The 17485-nt window shown below is 37.5% G+C and overlaps 3 protein-coding genes and 1 long non-coding RNA gene across 6 annotated transcripts in view; 2 read left to right on the forward strand and 2 right to left on the reverse strand.

The window, feature by feature from the left end:
- Positions 1-298: 298 nt before the first annotated feature.
- LOC119076161 lies at positions 299-924 on the forward strand. Its single transcript, XM_037182846.1, has 3 exons — positions 299-342; positions 431-728; positions 786-924. The coding sequence occupies exons 1-3, from the start codon at positions 301-303 to the stop codon at positions 908-910; spliced, it is 465 nt and encodes a 154-aa protein (XP_037038741.1). The 5' UTR covers positions 299-300; the 3' UTR covers positions 911-924.
- An 844-nt stretch (positions 925-1768) lies between these two features.
- Positions 1769-2712, reverse strand: LOC119076181. The gene is made up of 3 exons (XR_005087551.1): positions 2539-2712; positions 2238-2462; positions 1769-2177 (listed from the first exon to the last, which is right to left on the reverse strand). It is a non-coding gene; the product is annotated as an uncharacterized LOC119076181 (long non-coding RNA).
- A 1221-nt stretch (positions 2713-3933) lies between these two features.
- On the reverse strand, positions 3934-8864 carry LOC119076104. Of its 2 annotated transcripts, none has more exons than XM_037182763.1 (3): positions 8686-8864; positions 7130-7312; positions 3934-4859 (listed from the first exon to the last, which is right to left on the reverse strand). In XM_037182763.1, the coding sequence occupies exons 1-3, from the start codon at positions 8727-8729 to the stop codon at positions 4007-4009; spliced, it is 1080 nt and encodes a 359-aa protein (XP_037038658.1). In that variant the 5' UTR covers positions 8730-8864; the 3' UTR covers positions 3934-4006. The 2 variants fall into 2 exon arrangements, with proteins under 2 accessions (XP_037038658.1, XP_037038659.1); XM_037182764.1 differs by lacking the exon at positions 8686-8864 and adding an exon at positions 7395-7867.
- A 5081-nt stretch (positions 8865-13945) lies between these two features.
- Positions 13946-17485, forward strand: part of LOC119076132 (autophagy protein 5) — a 32175-nt gene continuing 28635 nt past the window's right edge. Inside the window, exons 1-3 of one of the 2 annotated variants that reach the window (XM_037182805.1) lie at positions 13946-14244; positions 14321-14529; positions 14611-14735. In XM_037182805.1, the coding sequence (XP_037038700.1) occupies positions 14089-14244; positions 14321-14529; positions 14611-14735 (490 nt within the window). In that variant the 5' untranslated portion in view covers positions 13946-14088. The remainder of the gene's footprint in view (positions 14245-14320; positions 14530-14610; positions 14736-17485) is intronic. The other variant, XM_037182806.1, reaches the window with a different exon arrangement.

Consider the following 17485-nt stretch of genomic DNA (forward strand, 5'->3'; position numbering starts at 1 on the left):
ACGAGAGTGTAGATAGGGGGAAATTCATGAATGATGTCTGATATTGGTGAGAGGGTTATCAATAACATCAAAGTTAAATCAGAAAAGATCAACAGATTGAACTCAGAGTCAAATTCCGAAGAAAACCGTTGACGCAATGGCTGTTTTGAAAGACAATAGTTTGATCCGCTTGTCGTCAGAAAAGCGGCAATGGATTCTGATTTCAACGATATTGTATTTCTGATGGAAAATGTTAAACAAGAACCTGCCCATGCGAATGAACTTGCTGGGCCACTGGCTGAAGATGCCGAAAGCACATACATGACCGGTTTCATTTTGGATTACATTAACAGATCGTTGAAGGTAAAATTGCGTTTGAACAGAGGCGCCCAAGTCTTTCGATCGTTCTTTCCGGAAAATTATTCAAAATTTCCGCAACATTCTTTCATAGAACGAAGAAGAAGATACTCAGCCGGAATACAATGAAACGGATGGAGCCGACGGAGCAAATGCTGAAGAATCTGTGGAAGACCTGATTGCACGGGCGGAAAATATGATTCGCGAAAATACTCGACAAATCGATCAAATGAACATTCCTGAGACCACTACGATAGCTACGACCAATGATTGGATGCAACAGTTCATTGCACAGTCGGAAACTAGGGAGGCAGATAATCCAACCAGCTCCGGACAATGCACAACAACAACAACTTCAACTTCTTCCACCATCCATCTGACCGATGAATCGGGTAAGTGTAGCAAAATTGGAACGAGCTGAAGCAAAGAACTGAATTTTAAATTGTCAGGCCAACCAGATGTGATTGAAGTGTCATATGTAGCTCCGGTTGCTACCGTTATTTCCGTCGACACCGACAGTGACGATAAGGTCATTTTCGTGACCAGCCACTGCGACCGAGGCCATCCGTTGTGATTCCTGCCATAGATCTATCTGATCAAGGTTCACCATCGGATCACCGCCTCCAGTCACCGGAACAAAACGACAGTCGAAAGCGTGCCGGCAGACCGGAAATTCCAAATCCAGATGAAACGTCGCCAGAGAAACAGTTTCGACACAGTTGTGCTATTTGCTTGGACGACGTAAAGGCACCGCATTCCACCACATGTGGCCATATCTACTGTGGTGATTGTATCAAAAATGCGGTGAAAATCTTCAAAAAATGTCCATCGTGCAACAAGAAGCTGAAAACGAGTAATGTACATCCCATCTATTTGTAAGTCCTAGTCAGTAAGGGTCGTAGAGACTTACTAACCGTATTCAATAAATTAAGTGTGATAAATGCGATCAAATCTGTCGTTTCACTGTTTAAGTGGTGAAGGGAATCGGGATCAAAATTGATGGAGACTGGTATGGTACGGTTACGTACGTCTTTCACATTAACTGTGCCGCTCCCATCGACTCGTTAGTTATCAGTTGGATTTATAAAGTGAATCTGCAAGCTCAAATTAGAGCCTCTCATGTTGCAGTGCAAAAGACTGTCAAAATTCAGATAAAGTGCAGAATCCATCTAACATTTTGTACTCTTAAATCGATTCACAAAGCACAAAGTCTGCTACCTCCTGGGTTTATTACCTGCGTTCTTCGGGGCTGTTCACATATTACGTCACGCTATTTTATGGAATTTTTGACACCCTCTCCCTCCGTCATGCAAAATGGGTCTAATTCGTAAGAACAGTCACTTTCCGTTGCAGTTCCACTCTCACCATTACAGCGTGATGTAATATGTTAACAGCCCCTTATCATAGTCTGATGTAACAGCAAACAATTTCGTTTTTTCTTTAATTTATCTATTTGAACCTTGACCTTGTATACAAACGGCAATCTTATCGCTTATACAATCAACAGATCTGCCAATTTATTTACGTAAAGTATTCCTGGAGCGGTTGATGCGACATCCTCTATTTGATTAGTTTGAACATACATGCCATTGATGCATTATGGTGATGTGAATTGTGATCGAATGAAGTAGTAGATCCGATAGTAAAACTGGCTGATAGGTTTGCCCTCCGTGAAACATTGAAACTACTTCATTTCATTCGCTGAGTCGTTAGTTGATTTAACCGGGTTGTGACTGTCACCGTGTCGCCCCTTGTTTGTTTATGCGCTGCATTAAATGTCAACTTCGAACAAGGGCACCTGTCTTTGGGATCGAGCTTCAGCGACCAATATCATTCATGGCCTGTGTATACAATGGAGTACGTTGTAATATCATACCATTAAGACGCAAAAATCAACTCACCGAGTATGAAGAGCATCATCTGAACCATATTGTTTTCGTAAGTTTGCATTTTAGCAGCCGAAACGTGACTTCCTATGAGAGGTGAATAAGCCATCCACAAATAGAGTAAAGCGTAAGATACAATTAGAAGCAATACTGTTCTTTCTCTGATATAACGGAGGTTCGTTAACTGTTTGTATTCAAGCCGTTCATTTCCATGGCCCGTATATAACATACTTGCACCGACTGTAAAAAAACGTTTCGTAGGACAGAATTAGAATTGGCCCTGGGTGCGTGTACATCTAGTGTCAAACTCTATTACTTATCAATAGGAATGGCATTTGTATGAGGCAGAATGAAGATGGCCTTACTAACGTGAACCAGAACGAAAATTTTAATAAAAATGCTGCAGCGCATATGATAGTAATGACAGCCCTTGTTCTGGCCATGAATTGCAGGTACTGTATTTTGGTCTGTAGAAAATTGCAATTGGGAATTTCAGTTCTCAAAATTCTAAAAATTCTTAAAAAATTCTAAAATTTCTCAAAATTCTTAAAATTCTTAAAAATTCTTAAAAATTCTTAAAAAATTCTTAAAAAATTCCTAAAAAATTCTTTAAAAAAATTCGCAAATATTTTGAATTTAATATGAACGTCAGGGTTTTATGACAGAAAATAACCTTAATGTACGTAACGCTAAGTTCAATATGATATTTTGAAAATGTTCTACATTGACATAAAACGTTAAATACAGAAAACGTCCGTACACTTGCTTCCGCGATAACTCAAGTACTTCTTTACCGATTTTCAAAATTTTGGTTTTAATCAATGGAGAATGAAAATCATGACGTTAAGTTCGTAGATGGGCAATATTGAAGTAGTGAGATGGGAGTAATTTTATACAAAACTTTTTTCTTTTTATTGCCACGATTTTTTTTTTTTTGGTTGGTTGAGTAGTCATTATGCTCTAGAAATTGAGTTTACATAAAATACACATGAAATCACTGAAAGACGAAATTTAATTGTATGATACGAATTGCTGTCCATATTGTTTATAGAGATAAGGGTTTAGGTAGTCTGTGGTTTGGAGGTACATGGGTCTTATAAAACTTCATTCGGTCGTAGTTCAGAAAAGTGAGTTTTGAAAGTAAGTTTAAGCATGGATTTACATGACATTAAATATTTTCTGGTGGTTCCGACCAGTGGGTAGTGAAGTTCGAAGATTGGATTTTTATTGGACTAGTAATCTGGAATCTAAGACAATTTTTGCGTGAAATTATATTCTTTAAAGAATTTTTCACATGCTTATAAACTTATGAAAGGGAACACTTGAACGAATGTAAATATTGCGACCAGAGCGAAGCGAGGGCAGTAATTCACCGAGGTAGGTAAGAAATATGCCACCTTTCCAGCGCTTTTTAGTAGACTCATATTTATTGGGTGTAAAACATCGCTTGCTGAACCTTCAACTCAGAGCTCTCTTTGTTTATTCAGAGAGATACACAATCAATGATGTGGCAAATAGACCATTATTGTATCGCTTTTCAAGTTGGATGTTAACCTTAATTTTACCACTTAGTTTTTACCACCTTAATAAATAATGTAGTTAGGTTGCTAGAGAGGGCATTGATCTGCAGAATGATTTAGATTGTTGCTAGTGTAGTACATTGATGTATTCAAAAATGAATGCTTAGTACTCACCAAAAGGGTCGCAATTCAATAAATAACAACAAAAGGTTATTTAATAATCTTTTGCAAGTAAAGGACACTTTATTTAAGTAATTCGACTTATTATTCGGTTTTGGAACATTTATTTTTCGATGATCTCTTGGCTACGGAAAAGATTCTCTTCCGTTTTCGTACTCTTTTTTTCTGGTGTGCCGATAACGTTGACTTTGCGTCTGCATGCTTTCCCCTTTTCACAAGATGATTTTCGGGCACTCTTTTGAGAAAATCGAGCAATTCATCTCGATCGGTAGCATCTGCAGGAATCCATTTTTCCAGAAGATTGAAATTCGTTCCATTGAACTGATTTTCAATCATTTCCTCCAAGACGTCTTGTAAATACAAATATTCCTCTCCATTAATCAGAGGTTCCCTGAAAACTCCTTTCGCTTCACGCGGATGGTACTCATGTCCCCATCGACAATACTTCATCAATTGTTTCACTGAAGCGAAGCACTCATTTATCAATTTATGCAACCAGAGGATTCCTATCTCTGCCACGAGAGTATGGGAGAAGCTTTTTTTCATTATCTTCCTTAGTAGTGTACTGTACTCGTCCGAGTTGAACGTCGATGGTAAATTCCGATGATGACGTTTGTGCATAGATATTGCTGGTCGGTGAACTTTATGAATTTTTGCATATTTTGTGCCAATGTAAGCTGCATTTGGTGGCATATGGTTCACTTCGAGAACTTCAAGCGTTGGGGCCAATGCATCGCGTACGTGTCGATAAGACCCACCAGACTGATAAAACATTTTCTTATCATTTTTCTTCAGCAAATCCTTGTCGGTGTATTCAGTCACCTCTGCCTCTGAATCGTATTCATCTGGTCCTATGACATCGCTCATGTCGGGTCGTTGATTGAGTTCCTTGAGTGCATTAGCTTCGTCCATAAGTGATTCGACTTGCGCCACAATACTAAAAATGGAATGACGAAATTTTTAAAAAAATAATTTTTCATTGAGAAATAAAACGTTTAGCTGTTCACTAGAACAAAAATGCTGATTTCGGCGTATCACTCCTCATCAGTACACCTATGCCTTGGCGGGACCATGTGTATATCAGCACAACACAAACTTGAGGGAGCAATCACTGCAAATGTAATGGCAGAAATACACTATTTCGTCCATCGTTTTCAGAATTGTTTTTTGCTTGGTTGCTAGTTTGTCTAACATATTTTGAATAATAGCTGTGATTGATCATTTTACATTGTTCTGACAATAAATGAATATTGCTACTTAAATGTTTATGTATGGCATTATATTTTGCAGTGATTGCTCGCTCAAGTTTGTGTTGTGCTGGTAGCTGGTACACATATGGTTTCGCCAAGACATAGGTGTACTGATGAGGCGTGATACGGCGAAATCAGCATTTTTGTTCTTGTGTTCGTCTGTTGTAAATGTAAACAGTTAAACGTTTTCTTTTCCGTTGAAAAATTATTATTTTTTATAACAATTTGGTCTAAATCGAAGCAATATTACAATGATTAAGTTATTTAGTTAGTTACAGACCAAACAAAACAACAATTAAATCCGATTTTTAGACCCGTACGAAGTACTGGGGTCTTATAGGTTTACGCATACGTTTGTAACACGTCGAATTAGACTCCCTGAGTAAGGGGAAACCTATTGTGGTTGTCTAGAGATGCCGAATCCGCGGAAAAAAAAATGTCCGTCTGTCCGTCTGTCTGCACGATAACTTGAGTAAAACGCATCCGATTTTGAAAATTCTTTTTTTTCCCGTTTGGTAATGTCAAAAGACAGGCTAAGTTCGAAGATGAGTGATTTTGGATCGACCCCTCCCGAGCAGGGAAATTTTTTTTTATGAAATTATGTTCTCCGGAGCGTGAGCTAGGTCTCTTGAAGTGAGCTCTTATCTGGCTACTCGGAAGTACCAGTGAACGTGGTGTATTTTGACAATATCTCGAGTAAATTTTGACCGAATTTCATGAATTTTTTTTTGTTTGAAAGGTATTAACGATTGTAAAGCGTCGGTACTATTTCCGGTCTCCTAACAAAATGGCTGCCGGCGGCCATATTGGATTTTAGTAAAATAGAAATATCTTGGGAAAAATGATACTTAGAGAGTTTCTGTTAACATGGAAATAATGTGTTAAGTGTGAGGGGTTTCAGGGATTGCATATATGGACATCTATATATACCTATATACAGCTATATTGAGCTATATACAGGCATATAGAGCTATATAATAGCATATATTTATCTGTGAAATGTTTATTTATAGGAAAATATAGGTAAATATAGCGGTACATAGCTGTTTAAATAGGAATTTATGAAATTTGTCTTCGTACGGGGCTGTCTATATTGCCTCCGGCAATTTATTTGTATATGATAACAAGGCAAAGAATGGATAATGTAGGTGATTTTAAAGGCTTTTGACACGAATAGGTGTTTCGTACGGGTCGGCGTTAGCTATGTTTGTTCTTGTATTCGTCTGTTGTAAATGTAAACAGTTAAACGTTTTCTTTTCCATTGAACAATTATTATTTTTTATAATAATTTGGTCTAAATCGAAGCAATATTACAATGATTAAGTTATTTAGTTATTTACAGACCAAACAAAACAACAATTAATTTTTTTTTATCATCTCCCAATTAGTCGGGAACAGACAATGTTTTTATAATTTATTTACATTGTTTACACAAAGTAGAACAATTCTGCGTTTACAGAATTTCTTGTACGATAATTCAAATATTTTTAAAAAGCATTTTAATAATTTTGTACGACTTTCTTCTCAATATTTTTAAATATTCAAAAAGACTGTCAAGAGACTGTCAGGAGGCTGTAAGTTTTTTAGAACACACAAATAATAACAAAGGCACATCGGGGCCATGTGATTGTTGAAGTATAGCTCCTTAGAATTTTTATTTAGCATACTGGAGCTACTCTGCATTGATTTGAATTTTTATGTAAAATTGCAATGAAATAAATGAAATGTTATAACATTGCCGATTGTCGTATAAATTTGATGTGAGTTTTGTGGATTCTCATTTCGATATAAAAAATATAAAATTGTGTTTTTTCATATGTTGTAGAAGAATTATTTTCTTAAAATCAGCTTGATAATTTATCAAAATAAATAATAAAAAGTTGCTGTTTTCCGACTAATTAGAAAATCATGTTTAAGTCAGCACAACAGTGGACAATCAGTATACATAATCAATTACCTTGGGTTAATTTTCTTCTTAGCAAAAATTCCTGCGATCAGGTTTGGATCACTAATCAGTTTCTGTGTCATCTCGCGAAGATATTCCACGGCAGTTTCTGAAAATTGGCTCTGTACTTGTTGCATTTTCAGCTCCACAGCCAGTTCGATCCTCTTTCTGTCATCGTCGGTGATTGTTAGTCGGCTAAATCATTCGAGAAAAAAGCAATATTTACTGACACAAATCATATTTCACGAGGTAAGGTTTCTACACTGAAGAAACATACTATTTTCGAATGAACTCTCACTTTATATCGATCTTGAGTCAAAGTTTCCATTGTAACACAAAACAAGAGGAGATTGACGCGGCAGGCGCGTTAGCAATAGACTCGCACTTTCCTAAACTACATTTTTCGCAATATTTCCACTCATTTCGTAGTTGAGTGTAATTGCTATTACAATCGCCACAATCGCAGTAGTCCTTATTACATAAATTCAATTATCAAAGTTATGGTAAAATTGTGAAATCACATAATAGTCAACTGTCAAATGTCGAGCCCTGTAGGGCTAGCGGATCATACATTTTAATCAATCAAGTCGTAACGCTCGTCTTGTTAACATCTCCGCTAAAACATTCTCTCTCAACTATCAACTATTGATAGTTGACTATCAATAGTTGAGGGAGAATGTTTTAGTGGAGATGTTAACTGGACGAGCGTCATGAATCGACTGATTAAAATGTACGGTCCGCTAGCTACTAGATTGTTCGACATTTGATGATCAACTATTGAAAGTTAACTATCACACCATTATGTGATTTCACAATATTTCCACACATTGCGTAATTGAATTTATTACAGAAATTTACAGCAATTTACGCAGCCTTCGTCCGGTGAACATCTTCGTTGAGGCATACTGCTGGCCACTTTCAGATACTAATATTTGAGTTCTGATCGAAAAGGCTCACCCCCTATCACATATCAGACATACGTGAGAATGGTAGTTGGGCAGAGTGAATTCGATCGGGAATCTGAATGGAGTGATGTATGTCGTTGCGCGAGACGCTGTGACCTATAAATTTTTCAGTTCTGATCGAAAAGGCTCACCCTCTATCAATTTACCGGACTCAAGTGATAATTGTAGATGGGCAGAGTCAATTAGATCGGGACCAAAAATTTGGATAGTTTGAGTGTGTCGATTCAACAGTCCTTTCATATTTTTTGAAAGTTACGACACACGGACAGACAGACGGACGGACGGACGGACATGGCTCAATCGTCTTATAATATCATGCTGATAATAATTGCCCACTACGATATAGGCCGTTTTCGATTATTTCACTTACTTACACGATGGTGGGCAAAACATAAAGACTCTCACGATTTACTTCGTATCGTGCGAGTCTAATAAAATTGCGAAAGATGAAATAAAAGAGGGCAGAACGCACCACTTCCATTCAAATGGATCTGTTCCAAGTGTATGTGCAAAGTGCAGTTTACTATCAAACAACATCCACAGAGCCATAACCTCAACATTTTTCCATACATTTTGTACTGTGGATGATGACTTATTACAAACCTTAAATCGTCTTCAACATTTAACTCATCCACATGTTGAGCCATATCAATTGTCAGTTTTCGATTAAACTTTCTGCTTAAATCAAAAAAAAAAAAATATTTTTACGACCGACAATGAAATTATTAGCAACAAAGTAATGATTTAACCGGAGTATTCTTCACTTGATGAAAGACGTCATTTTCGTGAAAGTGTCAAAACAAACCGAAGTTGTCGCGAATTTGCGTAATAAATGTTAGATTGCTGCGCCTGATTGTGTTTTTTATGGTAATAATTAGAACCGGTTCGCGATGATACGCGCAATTTTTTCGATTTTTACACCGTGTCTTAGTAGATATTTACGATATTTTCCACATTGATTCGAAAGCAACTCGAAGACTCGTAATAGTAGATTATTCACCTCTGTCCACATGTTTATTTAGACACTTGGGGAGTTGCTGCATGAGCCGAAGGCGAATGTTATAACCCCAAGTGTCTAAATAAATATTTGGACAGAGGTGAATACGCTATTTTATCTACCGACGGCGAAATAATAGCACTTTTTCACTGCTATTATTTCACCTAGGTAGATAAACCATTTATCACATACGAGCGATGTTAGGATGTCAAAATTACTTAACTAGAAGAATATTTAATTCAAAAATTACACTTCAGCTCTATCGTTGTCTCGTTTTCGCTTATGTGATAAAATAGAGTACACACTTGTCACTATCAGTCTCGGCAAGCCTCGACTTCCTCGTGACAAGTGTGTAATATATATTATCATATTCGTGCCATGTTGTGACCAAGGCTGTATACTTTGAAGAGATCATGCAGATGCAGATACGCGGGTTACACACCACGTTTCATACAAAAAATTCATCACGCCATACAAATTCAATTTTGGTGAATTTGTTTTTATGGTAAAGGTGTGTTTTCGCGTATCTAATAAAATTGCGATCTGCGTGACCTCCACAAAGTATACAGCCTTGGTTATGACGTCACTATTATTTATCACTTTTCCTTTTTAGCCCCGTACGAAGTACGAAGGGGCTTATAGGATTACGATGCCGTGTGTAATTGATGGAATTCGAAGCAGACGGTAAGGGCAAAGTGTTTGCCTATGTTCATAGATGACGAATCCGCAAAAAAAATTTGGGCCGTCTGTCCGTCTGTCCGTCACGTCGATATCTTGAGTAAATCAAATCCGATTTCAAAATTTTTTTTTTTCCTGAAAGATGACTGAAAATAGTGAGGCTAAGTTCGAAGATGGGCATATTCGGGTCGGCCCTTCGTGAGTTAGGGCCACCTAAGTGATTTAAGGTCTTTTGGTGATATTTATGGCAAAATAAACGATGGAAATGTAAATGACACGGCAAATGATAGGTATTGTCAATACCAATCCAGGAAAAAAAAGTTTTTTAAAATCGGGTGAGTGGACCGTGAGTAAGGGCCTTAGAAGTGAAAAGCTACTAGGGCCCTATGTGTATTTTACATAGAACTCAAGTAAATTTAATCCGTTTTTCGTAATTTTTGTTTCATTTGGAAGGTAATCGAACGCCGAATAGAAAGTTGTTGAAAAAAAAATTAAATTTGGGTCCTTGGACTAAGGCCACTACTAGGGCCCTATGTGTATTTTACATACAACTCGAGTAAATTTCATTCGTTTTTCGTAATTTTTGTGTCATTTGGAAGGTAATCAAAGGCCGAATAGAATGTTGTTGAAAAAAAAAAAATTAAATTTGGGTTCTCGGACTAAGGCCGCTACTAGGGCCCTATGCGTATTTTACATACAACTCGAGTAAATTTCATCCGTTTTTCGTAATTTTTGTTTCATTTGAAAGATAATCGAACACCGAATAGAATGTTGTTGAAAAAAAAATTAAATTTGGGTCCTTGGACTAAGGCCGCTACTAGGGCCCTATGTGTATTTTACATATAACTCGAGCAAATTTCATCCGTTTTTCGTAATTTTTGTTTGATTTGGAAGGTAATCAAAGGCCGAATAGAATGTTGTTGAAAAAAAATTAAATTTGGGTCCTTGGACTAAGCCGCTACTAGGGCCCTATGTGTATTTTACATATAACTCGAGCAAATTTCATCCGTTTTTCGTAATTTTTGTTTCATTTGGAAGGTAATCAAAGGCCGAATAGAATGTTGTTGAAAAAAAAAAAATTTGGGTCCTTGGACTAAGGCCACTACTAGGGCCCTATGTGTATTTTAAATATAACTCGAGTAAATTTCATTCGTTTTTCGTAATTTTTGTTTGATTTGGAAGGTAATCAAAGGCCGAATAAAGTTGTTGAAAAAAAATTTAAATTTGGGTCCTTGGACTAAGGCCCCTACTAGGGCCCTATGTGTATTTTACATATAACTCGAGTAAATTTCATCCGTTTTTCGTAATTTTTGTTTGATTTGGAAGGTAATCAAAGGCCGAATAGAATGTTGTTGAAAAAAAATTAAATTTGGGTCCTTGGACTAAGCCGCTACTAGGGCCCTATGTGTATTTTACATACAACTCGAGTAAATTTCATTCGTTTTTCGTAATTTTTGTTTGATTTGGAAGGTAATCAAAGGCCGAATAAAGTTGTTGAAAAAAAAATTAAATTTGGGTCCTTGGACTAAGGCCCCTACTAGGGCTCTATGTGTATTTTACATATAACTCGAGTAAATTTCATCCGTTTTTCGTAATTTTTGTTTGATTTGGAAGGTAATCAAAGGCCGAATAGAATGTAGTTAAAAAAAATTAAATTTGGATCCTCGGACTGAGGCCGATACTAGGCCCTATGTGTATTTATACTCAATAAATTAAAATTTTAGGGCTATTTGAAATTTTTGTTTTATTTGAAAGGAACGTCGTACGGGGCTTCGTAATTGCGCTATGCGCAATTTCTAAGATGTACACATTACACAATAATTTTACTTTAACTACTTTAACCGGCGCATAGGCTTACGGTCAAAGTAGGGTGACAGACGCACTAGGGTCACGTACGCAATAGATATACGGGTTTGTACGGGGCTCAGTCGCAGCAAACGCTCCGACTGTTCTGATGGCTCGTTTCAATCTGCAAGGTGTAAACCTTTTGAAGTTTCTTTAAACATTGTGGCTATTCGCACGCGCGTGCGAATAGCCATTACACTTTGGATTTGACTATTCGCACGCGCGGCGCGAAAATCATATTCGTATTTTACATGGGCGCGCGAATAGTTAAATCCAATGTGAAATGGCTATTCGCACGCGCGTTCGAATAGTCTTCTACAGTGTGGAATGGCTATTCGCACGCGCGTGCGAATAGCATCAGCCTTCTTTAAACGTAAACGTAAAGTAAATTTTCTTTTCTATTGAATTTTTCAAGCCTTTTTCAAGGCTATTATGATACAAAAGTGTGAAGAAATTTCATGTGTAAATTTGAAAAAGCCTAGAAGGCTGTAAATTTATTTTAAGTATAAAATATTTGTAAACTGTAAAGAATTTTGATTTGAATAAACTAAATTGATTTAAAAAAAATTATCTAGAAGTATAAATAGGAAATTATTGACAAGTGCAACTGTTTTTGTGTCGTTTTCGCTCATATGATAAAATAGGATATCGATACATGAGAGGCAATCTCGGCAAGCCTCCGTTGTCCGTCTCATGTATCGATAGTCTTATATTTCCACTTACTAGTTGGGAATGCATTTACCGGCATTTTTAGCCCCGTACGAAGTACAAAGGGGCTTATAGGATTACGATGCCGTGTGTAATTGATGGAATTCGAAGCAGACGGCAAGGGCAAAGTGTTTGCTTACACGGAAAAAAAATATACCGTCTGAGTCGTACATCCAGCTACCACTCACTCGTACATAGCGAGGACAGAACCAATGGTTCACACAGACGTACATTTACTGCAAAATCGTACATTATACGACTGAAGCGTAAACTCGTGGTACATTGTACAAATTAAAAAATTCTACGAAATGGCGTTTAAAGAATAAATTAGTTTTTAAAACTATAATATAGATACTCAATGGTTTTCACTTGCATACTATTTAGAAATGCAAAAAAAAAATAAGTGTTTTCCAAATTCTTGTGACCCGAGCGGTCACCCTTCCACGACCAATGATGCTTAACTTTGACTATGTTGCTGCTGTCGATGTTACCAATGCTGCTATTGAAGATATATGAATATCATATTTTGTTCTGTTCCTAATTGTACATCTGTCCATGTTGCATTATTCTTTATATTAAACTGAATAAAACTGAAGAATTTTCAAATTTGGCAACAGGATTGTATTGAATCTGAGTTGCCATTAACTTCCTCAGCAAAATATATATTTTCAAATTGAATTTTTGAATTTTATTGTTGAAAATATTCGAAATATTCAGAGGCGTGACGTTTTTTGTATATTTTTTTACGATACTTTTTTCCTCTACACGTCGCAGTTTTCATTGCAAACATTTAATTGTGTTTGTCAAATATATATATTCAAAAGTTTTTGGAAGCCAATCATCACGCTCTCAACGTTTATTGTTATTTGATTAATTCTCTTACGTTACTACGTAATTCAGTGCGTGTGAACATGTAGAAAGAATGTAAACTTTCGCTTGAATACTATTCAATAAATAGACACCACGTGTCAAGTGACTTATTGGCACAGTCGGTTGCACGTTAGCGTCAAGAGAGAGAAGACCCGTGTTCGATTCCCGGCTCACTAACACTTTATTTATTGCAACTTTTTTTTTAATTTTTTTTTATGTTCCCCGTATTTATGCATGTTAAAATGTGTGTAACATAATAACTAAAAAAATAATTGTAAATTAAATTTGACTTAGTAGAAATTACAATTCTTCAATGTAATAAGTACGTTTCGGATGTACATCATCGTGCAAACTACTCGTACAACCCTGTATTGCTGAAACGTACATAGCGAGGACAGAACCAATGATTCACACAGACGTATATTCAACGTCTAAAAAGTAGATTAAACATCAATGACGTACATTTTACTTATGAATCGTAGGATTTACGTTTCAGCTGTAGAACATTAAACGACTGCAACGTACATCAGAAATTTCGTTTTTTCCGTGTATGTTCATAGATGACGAATCTGCAATAAAATTGTGTCTGTCTGTCTGTGAAGAGATATTGCTAAGTCCTGTTTCAAGTTTGTCCAACATGAATTGTAACTTTAACGCTAAAATTTAAAACAAGGTTCAAATCGCGCACGCCATCTACATTTTCCTGGATAAACATACATCACTCTGAAGTTTGCTTTAGGTGTCATATGAGAGAGAAATTTCACTTTTGACATTTGTGTTCGATTTTCACCCGAGATGTTTTATTTGTTGTTGTTGTCCGAGTAGGAACCTGAATCGAAACAATTTCAACTCGTCCAATTACTTGGAACATATTTCAGTGCGAATTTAAACGCCGACACCCCATTAAGATGGCAAACGATCGTGAGGTGCTGCGAATAGTTTGGGAAGGCCAAATTCCAGTTTGTTTTCAAGTGGATCCAGAGGAAATCGATGGTGTCCAGCAACCCGAAAACTTCTACTTGATGATTTCTCGGTTGACTTATTTGCCATTGGTTACTGATAAGGTGAACTGCATTTCCGTGTTGCGATAAATGCTTTGTTGTGCGCTCCGTTCTAAATAGTTGCATTTCCATTGTCAAGGTACGGAAACACTTTTCTCGCTTCGTGTCGAATGAACATCAAGACGGCGAGGTGTGGTACGACTGCAATGGGACTCCTCTGAAATGGCACTATCCGATCGGGGTACTGTTCGATCTGACAACAAGCAGAGAGGACAACGCATTACCGTGGTGTCTGACAATTCATTTCACCAAGTTCCCAGAAGGCGTACTCATTCGATGTCCAAACAAGTACGGAAACAATTTCGCTTTCTACTTTCGTTTCGACGATTTTATTTTAACATTCGTGCGTTGGGCGGAAATTTCTTGCAGGGAAATCGTTGAAGCGCACTTCATGTCTTGTTTGAAAGAAGCTGATGTATTGAAACACCGTGGTCAAGTTGTGTCGGCCATGCAAAAGAAAGACCACAATCAACTCTGGCTGGGATTAGTGAATGGTGAGTTATCTTGAGTGTGCGGTGGTAGTTTGTAAGGCCGTTGCGGCTCGTAATAATCACTCTTCGCCAAACATCTTTAAATTGTATCCACACAGTCCGTGACAAATATTGTCCATCGTAGCCAAGCGTTGAGCGTTCCAACAATCCTATAAATTCCGATCCGTTCGAACGGCAAAGGATGCAATTTACAATGACAATCAGCCGTGACATTACCGTATTTGACTTTATTGGAAGACAACCTACACAATTAGTTCAGTCGTCTTTCTCGAATATTTGAACATTATTCGACCCTGTAATTTCGTGAATTCTCTCCTTATGATGAAAATAACTATTGATCCATTCGGACCATCAAAAATTTCAAAATTATCGTTCCCGCTCACCGCTAGTCGATGTTGACCTGAGTTTTTTCAGTAATGAAGAAATTGGTTCGTCATCTCATCCCAAATAATTTTAATTTACGGTCACTGGGTCTTCCGAAGCTTTATGTGGTGACTCTAGCTACTTTGATATTTAAGTCAATTTCAATGGGTTAAGTCAATCGGTTTCTTCATTATACCAACTGTCTGAGTGCGGGCATTACCGAATAGTTGCTACAGCAATTTGCAATTTCCTCAATTGTCTCTTTTGATTGTTATCCATGCGCCTAGATGGGTAAGTGAACGCTAAGACATGGAAACGGTCCAAAGATTTTTATAGACTTTTGCTTAAAAAACTTTTTAAATTTGCCTTATGCGCAAACTGACCGTTACCTAGCTGTTTGGCTCCTGTGAAAATTATCCGTCACATCAACGAATATTTTCGACTCATTTTACGTGAATTCATTTGTGATATTCAACGTTCGCACGGGCCACGCGGCAGGCAATAAACCAGAATGCACTGGATCTTCTTCTTCTTCTTTTTCAGCCTGTTTCTGTCCACTGCTGGACGTAGGCCTCCCCAATTCTTTTCCATTCCGAACGATTAGTTGCCACTTGTTGCCTATTTGCGCCTGCAATTCTCTTTATACCATTACTCCATCTCTCTGGTGGTCTACCTCTAGGTCGTGTTTTAGGTGGTCTCTAGTTCATGATCTTTTTGGTCCAACGTTCGTCCGTCCTTCTTGCAATATGTCCCGCCCAGCTCCACTTTAAAGATGCTATTCTTTCCATGACATCAACGACCCTGGTTTGTTGTCGAATCCATTGATTTGTCATTCTATCTCTGAGCGTAATTCCAAGCATACTTCGTTCCATAGCTCTTTGTGCCACTCTTAATTTATTTTCGGAAGCTTTTGTTAACGTTAACGTTTACGCTCCATATGTGATCACAGGAAGGACACACGTATCGAACACTTTACGTTTCAGACTATTATTCATTTTGCTTTTGAAAATTAGTCTGAGTTTTCCGAACGCTGCCCATGCAAGACCAATCCTACGTCTTATTTCTGCAGTTTGGTTGTCTAGACCCAACTTCAATTGGAAATGCACTGGATGGCTGCGACATAATTCGGAAACAACTTTGTGATACTCGAAAACTCACACATGTGTTCTTCGACGAGTTTAGTTGAATGTCTCGGGTGGAGAGGCGATATTTTAACACGGTCAATATCTCCAGGACACGATAATTTCGTTTTTTTAGACGATATTATCGTTCCTGACGGTATTGACCGTGTAGAAATGTCCCGCCACCACTAAGCCTCACAAAATCCACGATTCCAATGGCAAGAAGAAATCGGTTCGACATCTCATCCTAAGCCATTTTAATTTATGGTCACTGGGTCTTCCCAAGGTTTATGTGGTGACTCTAATTACTTTAAGAGTCATATCGCCAAAACTTCAAGTGATTTTTTAGACCCGTACGAAGTACTGGGGTCTTATGCGTTTACGCATACGTCCGTAACACGTCGAATTGGACTCCCTGAGTAAGGGGAAACCTATTGCGGTTGTCTAGAGATGCCAAATCATTGAAAAAAAATGTCCGTCTGTCTGTCTGCACGATAACTTGAGTAAAACGCATCCGATTTTGAAAATTCTTTTTTTCCCGTTTGGTAATGTCAAAAGACAGGCTAAGTTCGAAGATGAGTGATTTTGGATCGACCCCTCCCGAGCTGTGGCCCAATAAGTGCTTTACGGTTTTTAGAAGATATCTCCGGACATTCAAACGTTACACTTGTAACTGATACGTCAAATAAAAGGTATTTACAATACCGATCGACAAAAAAAAGTTTATGGAAATCGGATGACCGACTCGTGAGTTAGACCCCTTGGTGTGGAACAGGCACAGGGCGGCAAGCAGTTTTTGCTTGTAGGTCGGCCACATTTGAACATATTTCGTCTGTTTTAGCTTTATTAGATAGGTATTGACCGTACCAATCAGGGAATTTTTTTTTTTGAAATTATGTTCTCCGGAGCGTGAATTAGGTCTCTTGGAGTGAGCTCTTATCTGGCTACTCGGCCGTACAGTGAACGTGGTGTATTTTGTCAATATCTCGAGTAAATTTTGACCGAATTTCATGATTTTTTTTTTTGTTTGAAAGGTATTAACGAATGTAAAGCGTTTGTACTATTTTCGGTTTCCTAACAAAATGGCTGCCGGCGGCCATATTGGATTTTATTAAAAGTGATATATCTTGGGAAAAATGGTACTTAGAGAGTTTCTGTTAACATGGAAATAATTTGTTATGTGTGTGGGGTGTTTCAGGCATTCCATATATGGACATCTATATATACCTATATTCACCTATATTGAGCTATATACAGGCATATAGAGCT

Source organism: Bradysia coprophila, unplaced genomic scaffold (genome assembly GCF_014529535.1).
Source record: "Bradysia coprophila strain Holo2 unplaced genomic scaffold, BU_Bcop_v1 contig_232, whole genome shotgun sequence".
Taxonomy (NCBI): domain Eukaryota; kingdom Metazoa; phylum Arthropoda; class Insecta; order Diptera; family Sciaridae; genus Bradysia; species Bradysia coprophila.

What these genes read in the sequence shown, in the direction of transcription:
- LOC119076161 (XM_037182846.1), top strand. Translation starts at nt 301, where the DNA reads ATGACCGGTTTCATTTTGGATTACATTAACAGATCGTTGAAG. An exon ending in ACATTAACAGATCGTTGAAG is followed by an intron (nt 343 to 430) that starts GTAAAATTGCGT and finishes ATTCTTTCATAG; the next exon opens with AACGAAGAAGAAGATACTCA. An exon ending in CCATCTGACCGATGAATCGG is followed by an intron (nt 729 to 785) that starts GTAAGTGTAGCA and finishes TTAAATTGTCAG; the next exon opens with GCCAACCAGATGTGATTGAA.
- LOC119076104 (XM_037182763.1), bottom strand. Translation starts at nt 8,729, where the DNA reads ATGGCTCAACATGTGGATGAGTTAAATGTTGAAGACGATTTAAG. An exon ending in AATGTTGAAGACGATTTAAG is followed by an intron (nt 7,313 to 8,685) that starts GTTTGTAATAAG and finishes CGAATGATTTAG; the next exon opens with CCGACTAACAATCACCGACG. An exon ending in AAGAAGAAAATTAACCCAAG is followed by an intron (nt 4,860 to 7,129) that starts GTAATTGATTAT and finishes TTCCATTTTTAG; the next exon opens with TATTGTGGCGCAAGTCGAAT.